The 21009-nt window shown below is 34.1% G+C and overlaps 1 protein-coding gene across 2 annotated transcripts in view; it reads left to right on the top strand.

The window, feature by feature from the left end:
- Positions 1-21009, top strand: part of LOC145254814 (folylpolyglutamate synthase, mitochondrial-like) — a 92854-nt gene that overhangs the window by 44393 nt on the left and 27452 nt on the right. For both annotated transcript variants that reach the window (XM_080113635.1, XM_080113634.1), the window contains exons 4-6: positions 2971-3076; positions 12770-13012; positions 17608-17685. In XM_080113635.1, the coding sequence (XP_079969761.1) occupies positions 2971-3076; positions 12770-13012; positions 17608-17685 (427 nt within the window). The remainder of the gene's footprint in view (positions 1-2970; positions 3077-12769; positions 13013-17607; positions 17686-21009) is intronic.

Here is a 21009-nt window from a genome sequence, read left to right as displayed (position 1 = left end):
AGAGAGAACCGATTTTATGTGAAGCAGAAAGAGCAATGGATTTAATATATGGACTCCCAAGAAAGATTTGATGAGAAAGAAAGGCCAAGAAGTTTTAGAGTCGATTTCTCATTGAGAGCAGAGCCATCCATAAGAATTTCAGGAAGAAAAGGGGCACACCTATGATTAATGTGACTTAACAGAATTAAACAAAACAAGTCATTTATTACTCCAATCCATAATAGAACCCAAAATCAACTAGATCAACTACATATTTCGAGAAAGATGGGCGAGGAGCAATACTATAATAGAGGGTAGTGTCATCAGCATGTTAATTTTCTGAATAATATTCTCTGGTAGAAACAGAATTTATGAATGTCACTCAACTACCTGAGCTTAATCATTTTAATTTGCCGGTTACAACTCCCATACAGAAGCGTAACCTCCATGAAAACGGAGGCACCTGTTTTTCCAATTAATTTTTTGGATATTTTGATTTAGTTTGAAAACGAATTTTTAATTTGGATTTGGTCGGAAAACAATTTTTTTTTTTTCCAATTAATTATTTTCAATTGTTGATTTGTCCTGAGGTTTTTTCCCAATTATCAATGGCTGATTGAGTCTATGAACGCATTTTTTAGAATCAAGATTACATTACATGCTAAAAGAGTCTGACAAGATGACTTTATATGCTAAAAGAGGCTGACAAGATGATTTTATATGCTAGAAGAGTCTGACAAGATGACTTTATATGCTAGAAGAGTTTGACAAGATGACTTTATATGCTAAAAGAGTCTGACAAGATGACTTTATATGCTAAAAGAGTCTGACAAGATGACTTTATATGTCAGAAGAGTCTGACAAGATTACTTTATGTGCTAGAAGAGTCTGACAAGATGACTATGTGCTAGAAAAGTCTAATAAAATGACTTTATGTGCTAGAAGAGTCTGACAAGATGACTATCTGCTAGAAGATTCTAACAAGATAACTTTATCTGCTAAAAGCGTTTAATGAGATGTTAATTTCAACTTGTTGACATGTTTCTATTTCTTTTTGCGCATATCCAAATTCAATTCATTTCTTCAAGTCATTTAATATTAAATCTTTCTTACCTATCTCTCAATAGCTACATCAGTAGGGAACACATTTGGAGCGCTAAATGTTTTGGTTTCGATTCTAGCTGATGACATCTAAGTCATTTTTTAAAAAATCTTTTGAAATCACAACTATATATTAGGTACAATATAATATTCAATAGAAAATCTGTTCTGTAATAATAAATACGAAATCCAATATATTTATACTATGAATACGAAATCTGCATGAATTAAAATATATTTAAGCATATTTTATGACCCGACAAGTTCTTACCTCCACCACTAATTATTAATTACTAATTTAAATATCCTGTAAAAGCCGTTTGATATTGTTTTTGAAGCATACCACCCCCATAGTTCAAAGGGTGTGTCACCCCTATATTAATAAATTCAAATTTCAGGTTTTTTGTGCTATTTATGCAGAATAAGGACAGTGCTAGTGTTGAAATTTTCTGGGCAGTTTACATAAAACATAGGAAGGTGTCGAATGGAAGTTTTGTGATTTTTTTTATTCATGCAAACGTTGGCCAATTTTGAAAAAAGTATTTTTTCTTTTATTACAAAAATATAATTTAATAAAAAATGAGTTGAAAAATGAAAACAATATTCTTTTTATTTAATTAATTGGAGTTACTTATTGAGATGAGTAATTTGTATTATTTATTTATTTATTGATTGTAGACTATCATCCCCATCTTTTAATTGTTGTTTCATGACGTTTCAGCCAACTATTCCTTTGGCCTTCCTCAGGTGGTTTGGCATTCCTATCACGTCATGGTTAACCACCTGATGAAGGCCAGAGGAATAGTTGGCTGAAACGTTGTGAAACAACAACCAGAAGATGAGGATGATAGTCCGCAATAAATAAATGAATAAATATTCTTTTTGTTTTTACAAAGAAAATACAATGAATTAAGAAAATTCAAATTCAAATAAAAAAAAAACTCATTGTAAGGTAAGTTTCATGAAAAAATGTTTATCTTTTGAATAGCAAACAATTGATAACAAACAAAATTTTTTTTGATTATTTTTTAATAATTTTTTTTTCTTTCTGTTTTTGATTTCTTTTTGTGTTTAAACCACGATAAATATTTAGTTGTTTTTATATAATAAACCAATGATCAATGACGTACAGGGAACTTTTAACTGGCAGGTGCTCAAATGAAAAAAAAAAAAAAACTGCAAAAGTATAGTAATGCACACCGTCTTGGTAGAGCACAGGCCTATCATACATTCCTCTGAAAGGGCACTTTTAAGACAAAAAGAAAAGAGGGGCAGGTGCTTTGGCACCCCTAGCGCCCCTCTGCATGTCCCTGCTAATGATAGCTAATAAATGTTTTCTAACTGACATTGGCTGCTGCGATTTGATTGGCTCAGTGTTTCGACACCTTCCAGCATTTTATGTAAACTGCCCAGAAAATGCCGACGATAGCACGGTCTTAATTCTGCATAAATATCTTTTCTTTTTCTTTCTTTATTTTTACTATTGACCAATCATATCCATGTATATCTTTTCTTTTTCTTTCTTTTTTTTACCATTGACCAATCATATCCATGTATATCTTTTCTTTTTCTTTCTTTTTTTTTTTACTATTGACCAATCATATCCATGTATATCTTTTCTTTTTCTTTCTTTTTTTTACCATTGACCAATCATATCCATGTATATCTTTTCTTTTTCTTTCTTTTTTTTTTTTTTACTATTGACCAATCATATCCATGTATATCTTTTCTTTTTCTTTCTTTATTTTTACTATTGACCAATCATATCCATGTATATCTTTTCTTTCTTTTTTTTTACCATTGACCAATCATATCCATGTATATCTTAATAAAAGTTAGTGGGTGCATATGTTTGCTATTTATAATAATTTTTTCTGTCTTCTGTTGTAGTTCTCCCCATCTGAAAGAAGTCCGAGAACGGATCCGCATTAATGGGGTGCCCATTACCAAGGAAAAATTTGTTACATATTTTTGGCATTGCTTTAATCATATTAAGGTAATTATTGTTTGAAATTTTGGCAAATTAGACACATCACTTAATAAATGCCAGGCCTGACCAACACAAATAAATAATAATAAAAAACGTCCATATGATTTTTATAAAGTATTAATCTTCAAATTCCATTAGTCAAAATTTGAGTCTAATCAGATTATCAGTTTATAGTTATTATAGTGAAATTAATTTTGTAGATTTTTAAATAATGGAAAAAAAAAAATCTGAATTTCGTATGTTGATAAAGCATTGCTTTCTGATGGGGAAAAATACTAGTCAAGCAAATAAATTACTTAATAAGTGTTATTCGAACTGCTCCACTAGAAATAAAACGCGATCGTACAGACACAAATAATGCTAAAAGTTCAGGTTGTCCAAATCTGTCAGTTGTCTTGTAAAGCATAAAAAGTCTGTAAGCATATTTTGACTGATAGAAAATCGAAACAGGAGTTGTTGATGCCAGAAGGTGGTGTAGTTATCATTTTGGCATGAAGATTTACCAATGAGAAAGATGTGTCCAAAATGGATGATTCAGCATGCTGTTTGCAACCATTTAAACACAACAAAAATGAGATTTTTCATCAATATGTGACAGTGGATGAAACATGGATCCACCACCTCACTCTAAAGTCAAATCCGCAGTTAGCTGAGTGAACAGTAGCATGTGAAATCTGCCCAAAGCAACTGAAGATGCAAATATCAGCAAACAAGGTTTTGACTTTTTTTTTTTTTTTTACACAGTGATCACCACTTATCAAGGCCCGGAAGCCACTCAGGGATAAGGGTTATTGCAAGTACATTAAGTTAGTGAGGAGATTTGCTGATGTGTTTACTTAAGGGGGCGGTTCATTAGGAATTTGTTAACATTGGACTTGAAGACATCCAAGTTGTAGTCCGGAGGGAAGCAGGCAGACACGGAACAGAGTTCCACAGGCGTGCAGTTCTAATAAAGAAGCTTTGTTCATGGAATCCGCGTTTTGATTTAGGCACAGATATAGAGTGGGGGAAATTTTTCACAGTGGATTCAGCTAGACGGGTGTTTTTCGTGAAAGATTGGCGAGGGGGGACCAGAGATTGGAGTTCAGACGAGCATCTGCCATGGAAATAATGATAAAACAAGGACAGGCTCGCAACGTTTCTTCTGTGGGAGAGAGGTTGCATGGTAGAGAAAAGGGCATCCCCCACTAAGCCACGAAGTCTATTTTGTACTCTGTCAAGGCAGGATAGGCTGTTTTTAGCAGCTCCTGCCCAGATATGGCAACAGATATGTTTTGACATGTGCAAGGTATTTGGATCCTAGATTACCTTGAGAAAGATATTGAATATTATATAACATTATTGGTAGTTTTGATGGAAAAATCGTAAAAAAATCATGCCACAACTTTTTAAAAAATGTGCTATTTCACCAAGACAATATCGATTGCAATGATGGCAGAAATACATGAGTTGTATTTTGAATTGCTTCTACATCCTAACCTATTCTCCAGATCCACCACTTCACATTAGAGTCGAATCGGCAGTCAGCTGAGTGAATAGCAGCAGGTGAAAGCCGTCCAAAGTGAATAACAATACAGCAGGCAAGGTTTTGGTTTCCAGGTTTTAGAATGAGCAAATTATTTTATCAATCGATTACCTTCGTAGTAAATATTATATAACATTATTGATGAGTTTAAAAGGATAAATCTGCAAAGAATAACCATAACAGAAACACAGCAAAGTAACCTGCAGAAAAAACAAACAAAAATATCATTTGTATTATTTAAATTATTTGTACTACTGCTTTTGAATATTATTCTTCAGATGTATCAAGGCTTCCAAAATTCATGTTAAGATTCTCCGCGGTGACCCATGCTGTAACAAATAAAAATATTTGGTAAACGTAGTTCTAAGTGAAACTTTCCTGAAAGTTCAATTCTCAGATAGTAAGAATACAATTGCAAATTACTTAAGACTTCTACCTGTTCATGGCTGACAGAATAAGAGCATGCCACCCCCATGGATTAAATAAAAAGGTTATGTTCAAAATTCTGTGCAGAAATTAGTTGAAAAAAAAATGAAAATAATATTCTGTTTGTTTTTACAATGAATTAAGAAAAGAAAAGAAAATTCAAATAAACGGAACAGGAACTCCGAATCTCCTAACTCTATCCTCAGCAATTACTGCCTTCCATAGTTGTTGTCGCCTCACCACGTTTTGAATAATGAATTCCAATATATATTTTATAGTTAAATATTTAGAAATTTACAAAGAATCGGAATTTGTACTTCTTCTTGTGCCCTCCTGAACATCTTCCTTTATCTCTCTTCTTTTTCTTGGAGATCTGGATCTATCACGTCTTTCCCTAATCGCAGTGTTCCTCCTGCATATTCTGATCTTCCTCTTCTACTTCGTCTCTCTCTACTTCTTCCTCCGCAATCTCATTCTGCAGTAACTCTTCTGTTACGTCACTAATGGGCAGCTCTGAAGACATTTCCTCATCCGATTGTTCTCCTTGGGATCTTATTTGGTCAGCATGAGCTAGAACATTTTCTTTATTTAATATTGCAGTATTATGCCCTTTCTGTATAATAAATTCTGCTGTCTCGGCTTCCACACTCCTATTTCTTTTGTACCACATCTTTTGATTTGTAGCATATGATATTATTAACTTAGTAATAATCTTGGTAGGAAAGCATCGATTTTATCCTTCTGTTGCACGCATGCTTTTATGCTCTTCTTTACTGTCTGGACCCTCCTTTCCGTTATCCTGTTACTTTGAGGGTGGTAGGGAGGGGTCTTGTACGGTCTGCATCCTATTTTTCTTAACCATTCATGCAAATCAGCATCTGCAAATTCTGGCATGTTATCCATCACCAATATTCTCGGTATCCCATTTCTCAAAAATATTACTCTTAATATTTGTTTTACGGTGGTACTTTTTTTTACCAGGTACTCTCACCACTTCAGGCCAACCTGAATATGCGTCTACTAATATTAATAATAGTCTTATCTCATTGACATAGGCATGATCCATGTGTACTCTGCTCCACGGTTCTGCTTCTCAAGGCCACACATGTATTTTCGTTTGTTTGAAATTCCTGAGTTCTATGCATTTTGTGCATCTTTTTACGTAGTCCTCTATATCTCTTGAGTACCCCAGCCACCATGCTTCCAATTTTAATCTTCTTTGCATAGCGTCTATTCCACAATGTACATCATCATGTACACTTTTTGTAACCTGTCTCCTCTGTGTTTCTGGGGAACTACCAAGTCTCCATTACATATTACTCCATTTTCTATAAATAAATACTTTCATTCCAGCAAGTTTATGTAAAGCTACTTTCACATTCGGAATAGGGTACGAGTCGGCGCAAACTTTATGGTTCACCCCTATTTTATAATATCCACAAATTCTATAGTCACCGTCTTTTTTTAAAATTTTTAATACCACGATGAGTGATGCCCATTTACTTCCTCCTGAAGGGGCAGGTTCTAATAAATCTTCCTTTATTAACTTTCGCAACTTAGCTATTACTAACAGTAATAAATGCACTGGTACTTTTCTCGCTTCGTAGTAGGAGGGGGAAACATTTTCTTTTAATTTCAGGCTAGCTTCATGATTTTTTAATTTTCTTGTTTTTGCCATTTCTATCTCATTAATCAACTTCGTTGAATTTATTTTTAATATATCATTCCCCAATAATCCATGCATTTTTTCAATTTGTAACTATAATGGGTACTACTTCATATTTTTCTTTTAGTTCTATTGAACCTTCAAAGTAACCCATAATTGTTATAATCGAGCCATCAAACTGATGTAATTGTACGTTGCTTTTTTTAAATGCGGTTTTCCCATTTTTTCCCCACAAATTTCTGGGAATTATTGTTACTTTACTGCTAGTATCTATTTGCATTTCAACAACACAATTGTCGATTTTCATTTTTATTTTTGTATCTCCATTCCTTGATCCAGTATTTTGTATATTATCCTTCTTTACATTAAAAATTTGTCTATTTTCATCCTCTATTCTTTCCACATTTTTCGTTTTACATACTTCTTTGAAATGATTCTTTTTTAAACACTTTGAACATGTTTTTCCAAACGTTAGGCATTTTTCTTTTTTCCTTTCCTGAATTTTTCCAAAGTAAGTACCTTTTTTTCTTTTCGTTTCTACCGTATACTCGTCAGCCATTATTTCTTTGTATGAGTTTTTCTTTTATTTTGCTTGTAGGTATTAATTCCTGCTGTTGTATAAATTCTAGAACAGTATTCAAGGGCATGTTTGTAAGTTGAAACTGCTTGAGTAGAAAGCTCTCTTACATCTAGGGATCTCTACTGTGTAGGGGTGGGATTTAGCTACTTGTCAGGTTTGTCGGGGGTATTTACTTTGAGGGGATACAAGTGCTTGCAGTTCGGAGCATTCACCATTAAAATACTTGTAGACAGGCAGAGGGATGCAATGTTTCATCGATGGGACAGAGGCTGAAGCTTAAATGACAGTTCAGGCGACTCTCTTTTGAACCTTGTCTAGGAGTGAGAGACTAGTAGCAGATGCACCAGCCCAAATATGACAACAATACTCCATACATGGGCGAATGGTGGCCTTTTCGAGGTACAGTATACTTTTGGGCGTTAGTCGCTTTCTAGCATGATAGAGAGAGCTTACCTTCTTTGCAGTGGTCCTGGCAATGCTCTCAATGTAACTGTTCCAACTCATGTTCCCTGTGAACGTTAGGCCAAGAAGTTTAAAAGAAGTACTTTCAGATAATGAGTCTTTGGCCATTGCTATTGGTGGTAGAGAAGATTTCTTGTAATTGTTGAAAGAAACAAGTTTAGTCTTGGCAGCATTGAATGTGACAATCCATTTTTGTCTCCATTCTACTACAGATTTGAGGTCATCCTCTAGTGTTTCTGCCATTTCCTTAGATATGTGTTCATTTATTTTCCTGTCATGCCTGTTATAGAGCATGGTGTCATCAGCATATATACCCTATATACCCATCTCACAGACAATTTTGTCAGGGAGTTCATTTATGAATATTAGGAATAATAGAGGTCCAAGGATAGACTCTTGAGGCACTTTATATCATATTGTTTAGATGTACGACCGTCGAGGACAACCTGGATTTTTCTCTTATCTAAGAAGGATTTAATTATGTTTAGTATTCGTCCAGTAATACCGTATGATCTGATAAGTAAGATGATGGACTAGGTCTTGGTTAATTATGGATTCAAATATTTTGGCGAAACGTGGGAGGAGGCTAATGAGGTGATAATTTAATGGGGCAGTTCTTTCGCCAGAATTCTTGAAAACTGGTACCACAGAAGCAGTTTTCCAGCAGTCAAGAAAGCAAGATTCTTTAAGGCATTTGTTGTAAAGTTTGGAGGGAACTGGAGCTACTTTGGCAGAGCATTTTTTTAATAGCACAGCCAGGATGAGATCAGGTCCACATGCTTTTGGAGTGTCAAGAGTTTTTACGATAGCATTCACCTGAGAAAGAGTAATTTTCAGATCGTCTATTGTGACGTCTGTTCACAAAGGAAAGTCAGGGAGGGGGTGGTTAGCAGGGTCCAGTGTGGAGTTGGAGGTAAACCGACTAGCAAGCATGTTAGCCTTCTTGGTTGCTGTGCAAACAACCTCATGATTGTTGGATAGTGGGGGAATTGTTGATTGCCCATTATTTACTACAGTGTTGTAGATTTTCAAGAAATCACAGGTTCCTAATTTTTGTGCTTCGATGTGTTTTTTGGTGGTTTCAGTAAATTCTCTCTTAGCTGTCACTATTTCTTTCTTACAGTTACTCTTAGCTTCTATATACTTCCGTCTGTTTGAACTGGACTTATGTCGGTTAAATCTGCAGTAAGCATGCTGCCTTTGTGCAATGGCAGCTGCACAAGTAGAAGTAAACCATTAGGGAGAGTGGGTTTGCTATAAAATTTCCGCATGGGAACATGTGCTTCAATTTCAAAGATATTTCCCCATGAGGCATCTCTGATGAAATCCCTGGTGGCTTCCCAGTCAGCCTTTTTATAATATCTCGATATTTTGAGTAGTGGCCCTTCAGTTTTGGCTCTAGAGTTTAGGGAGATTTCAACCATTATCACTGCATGATCAGCATTCCCAAGTGGGCTGTGGGCATTCTACACACAATCATTGGGAACTGTGGTCAGAAATAGATCTAGAAGTGAGGCGTGTTGTTCTTGCTGGTCTGGAAAACGGGTTGGAAACGTAACCATCTGTGATAGGGAATGGGATATAGAGAAGCTATGTGTTGTGCTACCAGCTGCATCTGTGGGTGTCTTCAAGTCCAACGTGAACAAATTCTTGATGAGTCATCCCCTTACCAAATTTCCACTATTAACGATTACTATGGCATGTTCCCTTTTACCACTGTACACTTATTAACCCTTATCCTCGAGTGGCTTCCAGGTATTGATAAGTGTTCCCCTTGACCATTGTACACTTGATAAGTGGTGACTCCTTTGTAAAAAAAAAAAAAAAAATTCACCAATTTCACCAATTGTTTCCAATCATCTCAAGATACTGTCTATTTTCAAACTGAAAATCTCATTCACACTTACCCTCTAGTGGCCTGTGAGCCTTGACAAACGATGACACATTAATAAAGAAAAAAAAGGGGATGAAGGCGAAGATGACTCATAATTATTAAAAACCGTTTCATTGTCACATTGAGAATTTCATGACAACAAAAGTATTGGAAATGTAGAACATTCGTTGATCCTCATGCAATCCCGGATAACGTCGGGTCTCCCTGCTAGTCTACTATCACACTGTATGAGGTACTGTTGTCAGATTTGGGCTGATGAATCTCTGTTCCATTTGTAGGTTCTTGATAAAGTGCAGAAACGTACTTGTGATTTGATTGGATCTGCCCTTCCTTCTTCAATGCAACCTCTCTTTCTCACAGGCATGATATTGATAGTCTCGGTCATTTTTATGAATACAATTATGAATTGTGTTTTCCAAATTTGTCATTCCCTGCTTCCTTTGTTCCAGCTCGTTTGACTCGTTGGTCTAGTGGTCTCCATCAATTCATTGTTTTGATGCCTAATTCTAACACAGCTTCTTAATGAACTTTCTTTTGGGTCACTGTTTTCCTTCTACTAACAAACTTGGTCTTTTTCAAAACTGAGGTCAATGGGCATCTTCTATCTTTGCGATAATTATCTTTTGTTTTTATTGGCACCTTATATCAAGTGGCTTCACGCCATGTCTCGAGCGATTTCCACAAAAAAAAAAAATCCTGAAGATAAGCACTAAAATCTATACGTGCGTAATTTTACATGGATAATTAATAAACAATTGCTTTCTAATATGCAACAGAAAAATAATAAATTTTCAGAACGAGATTTGCCAATACATGTTTTGTGAACCTTATCTGTGTAAATTTGTTCTGGTAACAGCTTGCCTCCATTTTAGTGATGAAATCAAAAGCTTCTTTTTTATTTATTTATTTTTTTGCACGCAAACAACCTTCTGGAAGATTTTCAGGAATGCCAATCAAGGAAACTAGAAAAAAAAAAAAAAGGATGTTTCTGAACTTTTGAGATGAGGACTAATAATTTAGATTATTTAGATAAATCGGATTACTATTCTCAACATCAATAAAGTAAACTAGAAAAAAGGGATTGTTTCTGAATTTTTTAGATAGGGACTGATATTTTCGATTATTTAGACTATTCAGACTATTGTTCTCAACATCAATTTAGGAAACTGAAAAAAAAAGCTGTTTCTGAATTTTTTAGATGAGGACTGATAATTTAGATCGGACTACTATTCTCAACATCAGTCAAATAAACTAGAAAAAAAGGGGTTGTTTCTGAATTTTTTAGATAGGGACTGATAATTATTTGGATTAATCGCATTACTGTTCTCAATGTTAATCAAGGAAACTGGGGTAAGAGGCTGTTTCTGAATTTTTAGATGAGGACTGATTATCTGGACTACCGTTCTCATCTGTAGTAGTATTTGCACAATTTTTTGTATGATTTATTTTTTAATGTTTTTTTTTTGTTGCACTCGAGAGTGTTTGTATTGAACCCAGGAATTTTCATAGAATTACAAATAAAACCTTAGATTTGATCCATGGGATAAGCATGCTCTCGTTCCATTAATCATGTCAGGGTAGAACATAGTATGCTACCCCAGTGAATAAATAAAACGTTTCATTCGAAATTATGTGCAAATTACTAAGTTTGACACAAAGATTCTCAAATCGACAAGATAAGTCGGAGGTTATGCTTTGCAAGTAACACTCAAGATGAGAAAATAGTCTGAATAATCCAAATAATCAAACCTTATCTGATAATTTCAGAAACATAAATCGAATCCTGTTGCTTTTTTTTTTTCATTTTTGAAATGCAATTTTTTAACAATTTTAGAAAACTTTAGAAAGATGTTCACTATCATCATTTTTGGTATGACTTCATTTTCATTTAAACAGTGCCTGCTTAATGAAGGTCATGATAAGGGAGACCACCACTGATATAAATTCCAGTAAGATAGACAAGATTCAGGAAAAAATAAATGTAGACTTTGCGATCAAAGAGACAAAACAGTCAACTACACCAGTCGGCACCCGGTACTTGTACTGAGCTGGTTACTGAAGGGTGGTGTCTACACAGATGCTACACTCAAATTAATTGTCCTCAGTCAATGGAGGGGAAACCCTTCTATACTAAGGCAATTTCATTTTTGAGGGGAGCTGGTTATCTCCCACATTAAACCGACCTTGTGTTACATTTTGTTTTGTGGAAACACATAAATAACCAGTCAATCATACCATTGGTGAATGTAATAATCTTGCCCCAGAGAAATATGAAAATAAAAATAAAAATAGACATAACTGGATTGAATGATAGTAAGCGAAAAATATGGAGATTCCTCCCCTCCCCTGATATGGATTAAAGAGCAACATGTGTTCAATGGATTGTTTTCAAATGGTATTGTGTTTCTGCATTAAACAACTCAAAAAGGGCTGATATGCCGTAAAACAGACAAAACAAATCAATTAATAGATGCACTATACATACTAGAGTTGTAAGCCATGATTAGTTTCAGCACAGTTTCCGATGATTAGGTGTTCTACGCAAGTCCTGGAGGTGACTGGTTCTCAGTAGACAAAACAAAAGATTCTTCACATGTTGACACGAAAAAAACATAAGTTACTACAGAAAAGGTTTAATATTTATGGAGTAATTCTGGTTTCTCATTGGTTGGTAGCAGAACGTGAATTAATTCAATTTGTCAGTTCCTAGCAGCATCGTTTATAAATAGAATCTCCCGACTGTGCGGGATCATACCCCATTATCAATCAAAAATATTGCAACATTATTATTACATCATCATTACTATGCAGTCTTATTATTACAGATAAAAGCGTAAAAAATGGACCTTGGGTTTACTTTTGGCAGGCTCGTAATTCTCAATTTCCTTATTTTGTCCTTTAGTCCTCACATTCGATGCATCTGACAAAGGGGGAAGAATTACTGTTTTCCGGGTCGAAGTCTATCTGTATAACATTTATCGTTGGCTAGTTTTTGACCTTGAAGTGTTTTTCTTTAGCTCTTTACATCAAGTGGCTTTATGCCTAGTCTGGAATAATTTCCATTAAAAAGAAAAAGAATTAAAAAAAAACTAATCAAACTATTTTTCTGTCTGCTTTTTTTTCTCTTTTCTCTTTTCTCTTTTTAGGCTGAATATGAAGACCACGTCCTTTCATTCTTTCAGTTAATGACAGTGATATCATTTTACATATTCTGGCAAGAGAAAGTTGATGTCTGTATCATAGAGGTTGGCCTCGGTGGTCGATACGACTGTACAAACATTTTGAGAAACCCTGTTGCGTGTGGTATTACTCACCTGGGCTTTGACCACACCCACATTCTCGGTACCACAATTGAAAGCATAGCAGGACACAAAGCCGGTATCTTCAAGGTAGGTTCTTTTCATCAATTAGATCATTGCATTGTTTTTTTGTTTCACCCCAAACAAAGCACAGTGCTCATTTGTAATAAGAGGCTACTATTTGATACCAAACTTACAGGGATACTATGTAGGGAGTCGGGCAGCGAGATATCTGTTCACATTATACTTGAACTTCTGCATGTTAGTACAGTCGAAGAAACAGAAGCCCGAGAGGGAATTCCAAAGTCTAGCAGCTTGAGGGAAGAAGCTATTTGAGTAAAAGGTTTTATGGCATCTAGGCATATCTAGTGTGAGGGTGTGATTTTGCTGCTTGACAGGTTTGTTGGGGGATATCTACGTCACGTCAGGTGGGTACAAGTGCTTTAAGTTCTTTAGAGCACATTCCATTAAAATACAGGCACAGAGATTCTTTAGACTTGAAAACGGGAAAAAATTATAGTCCATTTCCTTAAAATGAATGCTTTATGCCAAATCGATGGTTGAATATGGTTAAATTTGTACTCATTTTTGCATTAAATACTAATCCATATTAATATTAATCCCTAACTGTGTATCGAAAAGATATCATAATACTTAGTCCACTGCACCTTATCATAACAAAGGTTCATACAAAATTTAAGTCAGATCGGATCAGTAGTTTTCGAGAAAAAGTGGAACAGACGAACAGACTAAGAGAAATGTAATATAGAAGTAATGAAATGCAAAATGAGACATTACGTTTCAATAACCTATTGCTCATTTATTTGACGCTATTATCCTCATCTTCTATAGTTGCTGTTTCACGACGTTTAGGCCAACTATTCTTCTGGCTTTCATAGGTTGTTAACTGCGACAGGATAGGAATGCTGAATCTTCAACTGTATCTTCAGTAATTACTGCCTTCCATAGTTGTCGTCTCAACACGTTTTGGCTAACTAATCCTCTGGCTGGATTTGGGTAGGATTGAAACTGCTATCTTCAGACAATGCTCACCTGGAACTGTAGAGATTTAACATCTATATGCACTGCGCCACGGGCCTGGTTTCAATCTTACCCAAAGCCACCCAAACGTGGTGAAACGACAACAACTATGGAAGGCAGTAATTACTGAAGATGCAGTTGAAGATTCAGCATTTCTATCCCATCATGGTTACAACCTGATGAAGGCCAGAGGAATAGTTGGCTGAAACGTCATGAAACAGCAACAACCATGAAGATGAGAATAATAGTCTGCAAATAAAATAAATAAATAAATAGAATAAATAAATAAATGGAATATACAAATTATTCATCTCAAAAGAATTCTAATAATTAGAATGATAAAAACCAATTGTTCGTTTACAGAGGATGTGTCTAATTAACCAATGAATAACAATGCTAAAATGAGATCTGTTGTCAAAGTGGGGTTAGTTTGATATGAATTAAATGAATAATCAGACCAAATAATTCTTTTTATTGCGTCACAATTTTTATTCTCCCTCAACTCCCCATTCTTCTCGAGTAAATGAGTTTTAATTATACTTTATAGTCATGATTTCCCACCGTTGGGAAAGATCAAAGTGAATATTTGCATGAATAGAGAAAAGCAAGATTTGAACCCAAACAGTGCTGTGCTGAGAGCTAGCTAACTAGCTAGCTAGATAGATAGAGAGAGAGAGAGAGAGAGGGGGGAATAGACAGACAGACAGACAGACAGAGGCAGAGACACAGAGAGATACAAAGAGACAGAGATTCAGACAGACAGACAGACAGACAGAGTTTTAGTTCATCTTTATTACTCACAGTGCATTTGTAGAGAACTTATTACTGTGTGCAGTGCTTAAAAAAACTATTCAAAAGATACCCATGCTTACAATAAAAAAAGAGAAGGATTTTTAAACAGCCGTTTGAGTTTTCCCCTTATGTTTGATTTTGATAAATACTTCTTCTTCTTCTTCTTCTTCTTCTTCTTCTTCTTCTTCTTCTTCTTCTTCTTCTTCTTCTTCGTCATCATCATTATCATCTAGCCGTTGCAGTGTCATGGATCCTCCTAACTTTCTCAGGACATCTCGTTATATGCTCCACCACACCTGGTAGATATTCATAGGTACATTGTGAGTCCAATGATTGTTGCTTCATGTAGGTTCCGTGCAGTCTCCCAGTTGAGTCATATCTCCGTGGTATCTGCAGAACAACATCACTGATGATTTCATCAAAAGCATCCAGCAGATTTGGTTCTTCTCTTCGATCAAGGCTGAGAACTGAGGCAAGTATCCGTAGAGTTGCTCTCTCATGGGATGATGTCTCTAGGCAGACGTTAAGAGCAGCTGTTAGCATTCTGATGTAAACTCCATACATTTTCTACTTCCATATACAAGAACTGAGGTTACAATGGCTTCAAAGAAGTCACAGACGTTAAGAGCAGCTGTTAGCATTCTGATGTAAACTCCATATATTTTCTACTTCCATATACAAGAACTGAGGTTACAATGGCTTCAAAGAAGTCACATTTAATCGAACTTGGCTAATACCACGGAACACAACAATGGGTCCTTTGAAGAAAAAACAAAACAAAACAAAACAAATACAACGGGAAGAAAAAAGGAACTGCTAGACGAAATACACACATGAATATAATGATAGAAAAAAAAAAAGAGAAGAACGGGAAACAAAACCTCACACAGGAAAAAAAAATGTATTAAAAAAAAAAGAGACGATATGCCGCAAAGGAAAACAAAAACATCAATAATAAATAAAACAAAAAGCACACACACGAATATCTATTTAGAAAGATACAAAAAAAAAAAATGCTAGACGATTAATCGCACACATGCACACAACGAAGAAAAAAAAAGTAAAACATACAAATTTAAACGTTTGTAACTGGTCTAGATCACAAGTTTATGCATAAGAAACTGAAGCCTAAGTACACCCTCAAAGAGTGAAAGTCTGCCAGCGCATTGATGTATCTAGATGGTAGAATAATAGTGTTTGTGGTGATCTTCAAGACACATAGAATATACGAGAGTTTGATGGTACATGAAAGCAATTCAAGACTGGGATCTACAAAGCCAGCATAAAGATTATTGGTCTTAATGTAAGGACTAAAAAAAGGAAGTGAGAGTTACGCGGCAGTCAACAGTAAGCCCATTACTTACTACTTACTTTCCTGACACTGCAACTTCCCATCAATACGTCACTTTCTGACACATTAGTTTTAATTCTAATTGTAACTTTTAATGGAACATTTTCTTTACGTTCTCTAATGGAATGTTTCTTTCCTACGTGATTCTAACACACCATTGTCCAAGTATTGTTACACCTCGTACTAGATAAGTGAAAATGATATTAGGAAAAGGCTAGAATCGAACCCTGTAGGCAAGTGTAAAAGATGATGGAAATTGGAATGTGAGAATTTCAGTCCTTTGTTAATTCTATTAGAATAGCTAAATATTATTAATGCTGGAAAAAGAGTCGATTTTCCATCGTTTTAGAAATCTGGATATCAAATATGTCAGTTAAATAAATACACAATGCGAGTTAAAATATATTGTTTAAAAATAGGTTAGATATTTGGAAGAAAAAAAAAGAAGCTGTACCACTGATATCTCAGTGCACCCAAAAAAGACCATGAATCTCTGCAGCAAGGCAACATTTCAATGCAGTATATACAAAATGAAGAACTATTGGTGGCTGTATATTTGTGAAAGAACCCTGAAGGCCTATGATAAGAAAGATATCAAAACTATGTCCCACTTAATTAGACCTTTGTCTTTGAGCCACGACTCTGGTGCCACTCAGATCCAAAGACGGTCCCTTTTACACAAAAGTTCCAAGGATATTATGAAATGGTAAACTGAACATTTTATGGACCTGTTCTCTGATCAGTCAGTAGTTGATAAAGAGATCATAAACAGTTTTCCACAGAAATCTATCAACCAAGCGATGATGGACCACTCTCTTGGCGATTTGTAATACAATTAAGGAAATAAATATTGGGACGATATTTGGCTTTGTTGACATCCCTGTTGTGGTTCTTTGTTTTGGAGATGATAAGTAGTAAGAGGGGGTATTATCCCGTTTCTCTACTAAGATCACAGGACCTCAGCTCTAGAAGCTGATGAAGTGTTTCTTTTAGGAAATCTAAACACCCGAGTTGGGAAAAATCCTAAAACGTGGACCGCGTTAGATAAATATGAAGTTGTGAGTGTGAATAGCAAAAGCAGTGGTGGTTCTTCTTCGTTATAATAGCGAAATTCAAGAATCGAAATATTGAATTTCAATTAAAACCAATGACATGTCACAGTAATGAAACTATCAAAAATTATGAAAATGATGGACCACTATTTTTGAGATTCGTAACACAATTAAGGAAATAAATATTGGGACGACATCTGGCTTTGCTGATATCTCTGTTGTGGTTCTCTATGTCGGAGATGATGAACTTGCTAACATCGTCTGATATCTGATCTCATTATACAAGAGGAAAAGAGTTCAATCGACTTGTGGCAATAATTATAGGAAAGATGTATGCTTTCTTGAAGTAATGGGTGAGCTCTTTTACAAAGTTTTTGCTCAATCGGCTCAATATGTATGTTTTGTGTTAAACTCTTTAAAAAGACTTCTTGCATTGTAACTATTTTCAGACTGGTACCACCGCAGTGATAAGTCCTCAAGGCAAGAAAGCTCTTGAAGTCATCAGACAATGTGCAAGGAAAGTCAAGGTAAGAAATTTAACCATTTTTTTCTTTTTTATAGCTCTACAGACACATTTCTCAGATTTAAGTTTTGTTTGCTTCTTTTCTTACTTGTTTTTTTGTTTGATTGATTGTTTGTTTGTTTGTTTGTTGCATATTTATTTGCTTGCTTATTTTATTGCTTGTCCTTTTTGTTTGTTTGTTTTCTTACTTGTTTGTTTGTTTGTTTCTTTTTTGTTTGATTGATTGTTTGTTTGTTTGTTGCATATTTATTTGCTTGCTTGTCCTTTTTGTTTGTTTGTTTGCTTGTTTGTTTGTTTGTTGCATATTTATTTGCTTGCTTATTTTATTGCTTGTCCTTTTTGTTTGTTTGTTTGTTTGCTTGTTTGTTTGTTTGCTTGTTTGTTTGTTTGTTGCATATTTATTTGCTTGCTTATTTTATTGCTTCTCCTTTTTGTTTATTTGTTTGTTTGTTGCATATTTATTTGCTAGCTTATTTTATTGCTTGTCCTTTTTGTTTGTTTGCTTGCTTGTTTGTTTGTTTGCTTGTTTGTTTGTTTGTTGCGTATTTATTTGCTTGCTTATTTTATTGCTTGTCCTTTTTGTTTGTTTGTTTGCTTGTTTGTTTGTTTACTTGTTTGTTTGTTTGTTGCATATTTATTTGCTTGCTTATTTTATTGCTTGTCCTTTTGTTTGTTTGTTTGCTTGTTTGTTTGTTTGTTGCATATTTATTTGCTTGCTTATTTTTTTGCTTGTCCTTTTTGTTTGTTTGTTTGCTTGTTTGTTTGTTTGCTTGTTTGTTTGTTTGTTGCATATTTATTTGCTAGCTTATTTTATTGCTTGTCCTTTTTGTTTGTTTGTTTGCTTGTTTTTTTGTTTGCTTGTTTGTTTGTTTGTTGCATATTTATTTGCTTGCTTATTTTATTGCTTGTCCTTTTTGTTTGTTTGTTTGCTTGTTTGTTTGTTTGCTTGTTTGTTTGTTGCATATTTATTTGCTTGCTTATTTTATTGCTTGTCCTTTTGTTTGTTTGTTTGCTTGTTTGTTTGTTTGTTGCATATTTATTTGCTTGCTTATTTTATTGCTTGTCCTTTTTGTTTGTTTGCTTGCTTGTTTGTTTGTTTGCTTGTTTGTTTGTTTGTTGCATATTTATTTGCTTGCTTATTTTATTGCCTGTCCTTTTGTTTGTTTGTTTGCTTGTTTGTTTGTTTGTTGCATATTTATTTGCTTGCTTATTTTATTGCTTGTCCTTTTTGTTTGTTTGTTTGCTTGTTTGTTTGTTTGTTGCATATTTATTTGCTTGCTTATTTATTTGCTTGCTTATTTTATTGCTTGTCCTTTTTGTTTGTTTGTTTGCTTGTTTGTTTGTTTGCTTGTTTGTTTGTTTGTTGCATATTTATTTGGTTGCTTATTTTATTGCTTGTCCTTTTGTTTGTTTGTTTGCTTGTTTGTTTGTTGCATATTTATTTGCTTGCTTATTTTATTGCTTGTCCTTTTTGTTTGTTTGTTTGCTTGTTTGTTTGTTTGCTTGTTTGTTTGTTTGTTGCATATTTATTTGCTTGCTTATTTTATTGCTTGTCCTTTTGTTTGTTTGTTTGCTTGTTTGTTTGTTGCATATGTATTTGCTTACTTATTTTATTGCTTGTCCTTTTTTTTGTTTGTTTGCTTGTTTGTTTGTTTGCTTGTTTGTTTGTTTGTTGCATATTTATTTGCTAGCTGATTTTATTGCTTGTCCTTTTGTTTGTTTGTTTGCTTGTTTGTTTGTTTGTTGCATATTTATTTGCTTGCTTATTTTATTGCTTGTCCTTTTTGTTTGTTTGTTTGCTTGTTTGTTTGTTTGCTTGTTTGTTTGTTTGTTGCATATTTATTTGCTTGCTTATTTTATTGCTTGTCCTTTTTGTTTGTTTGTTTGCTTGTTTGTTTGTTTGCTTGTTTGTTTGTTTGTTGCATATTTATTTGCTTGCTTATTTTATTGCTTGTCCTTTTGTTTGTTTGTTTGCTTGTTTGTTTGTTTGTTGCATATTTATTTGGTTGCTTATTTTATTGCTTGTCCTTTTTGTTTGTTTGTTTGCTTGTTTGTTTGTTTGCTTGTTTGTTTGTTTGTTGCATATTTATTTGGTTGCTTATTTTATTGCTTGTCCTTTTTGTTTGTTTGTTTGCTTGTTTGTTTGTTTGCTTGTTTGTTTGTTTGTTGCATATTTATTTGCTTGCTTATTTTATTGCTTGTCCTTTTTGTTTGTTTGTTTGCTTGTTTGTTTGTTTGCTTGTTTGTTTGTTTGTTGCATATTTATTTGCTTGCTTATTTTATTGCTTGTCCTTTTTGTTTGTTTGTTTGCTTGTTTGTTTGTTTGCTTGTTTGTTTGTTTGTTGCATAGTTATTTGCTAGCTTATTTTATTGCTTGTCCTTTTTGTTTGTTTGTTTGCTTGTTTGTTTGCTTGTTTGTTTGTTTGTTGCATATTTATTTGCTTGCTTATTTTATTGCTTGTCCTTTTTGTTTGTTTGCTTGTTTGTTTGTTTGCTTGTTTGTTTGTTTGTTGCATATATATTTTCTTGCTTATTTTATTGTTTGTCCTTTTTGTTTGTTTGTTTGCTTGTTTGTTTGTTTGTTGCATATTTATTTGCTAGCTTATTTTATTGCTTGTCCTTTTTGTTTGTTTGTTTGTTTGTTTGCTTGCTTGTTTGTTTGTTTGTTTGTTTGTTTGCTTGCTTGTTTGTTTGTTGCATATTTATTTGCTAGCTTATTTTATTGCTTGTCCTTTTTGTTTGTTTGCTTGTTTGTTTGTTTGTTGCATATTTATTTGCTTGCTTATTTTATTGCTTGTCCTTTTTTTTTGTTTGTTTGCTTGTTTGTTTGTTTGCTTGTTTGTTTGTTTGTTGCATAGTTATTTGCTAGCTTATTTTATTGCTTGTCCTTTTTGTTTGTTTGCTTGCTTGTTTGTTTGTTTGTTGCATATTTATTTGCTAGCTTATTTTATTGCTTGTCCTTTTTGTTTGTTTGCTTGTTTGTTTGTTGCATATTTATTTGCTTGCTTATTTTATTGCTTGTCCTTTTTTTTGTTTGTTTGCTTGTTTGTTTGTTTGCTTGTTTGTTTGTTTGTTGCATATTTTTTTGCTAGCTTATTTTATTGCTTGTCCTTTTTGTTTGTTTGCTTGCTTGTTTGTTTGTTTGTTGCATATTTATTTGCTTGCTTATTTTATTGCTTGTCCTTTTTGTTTGTTTGTTTGTTTGCTTGTTTGTTTGTTTGTTGCATATTTATTTGCTTGCTTATTTTATTGCTTGTCCTTTTTGTTTGTTTGTTTGTTTGCTTGTTTGTTTGTTGCATATTTATTTGCTTGCTTATTTTATTACTTG

This window comes from Euprymna scolopes, chromosome 30 (genome assembly GCF_053919585.1).
Source record: "Euprymna scolopes isolate OS-2025 chromosome 30, ASM5391958v1, whole genome shotgun sequence".
NCBI lineage: Eukaryota > Metazoa > Mollusca > Cephalopoda > Sepiida > Sepiolidae > Euprymna > Euprymna scolopes.
The sequence above is the reverse complement of the archived record's forward strand: the minus strand, read 5'-3'. Positions and strand labels throughout refer to the sequence as shown.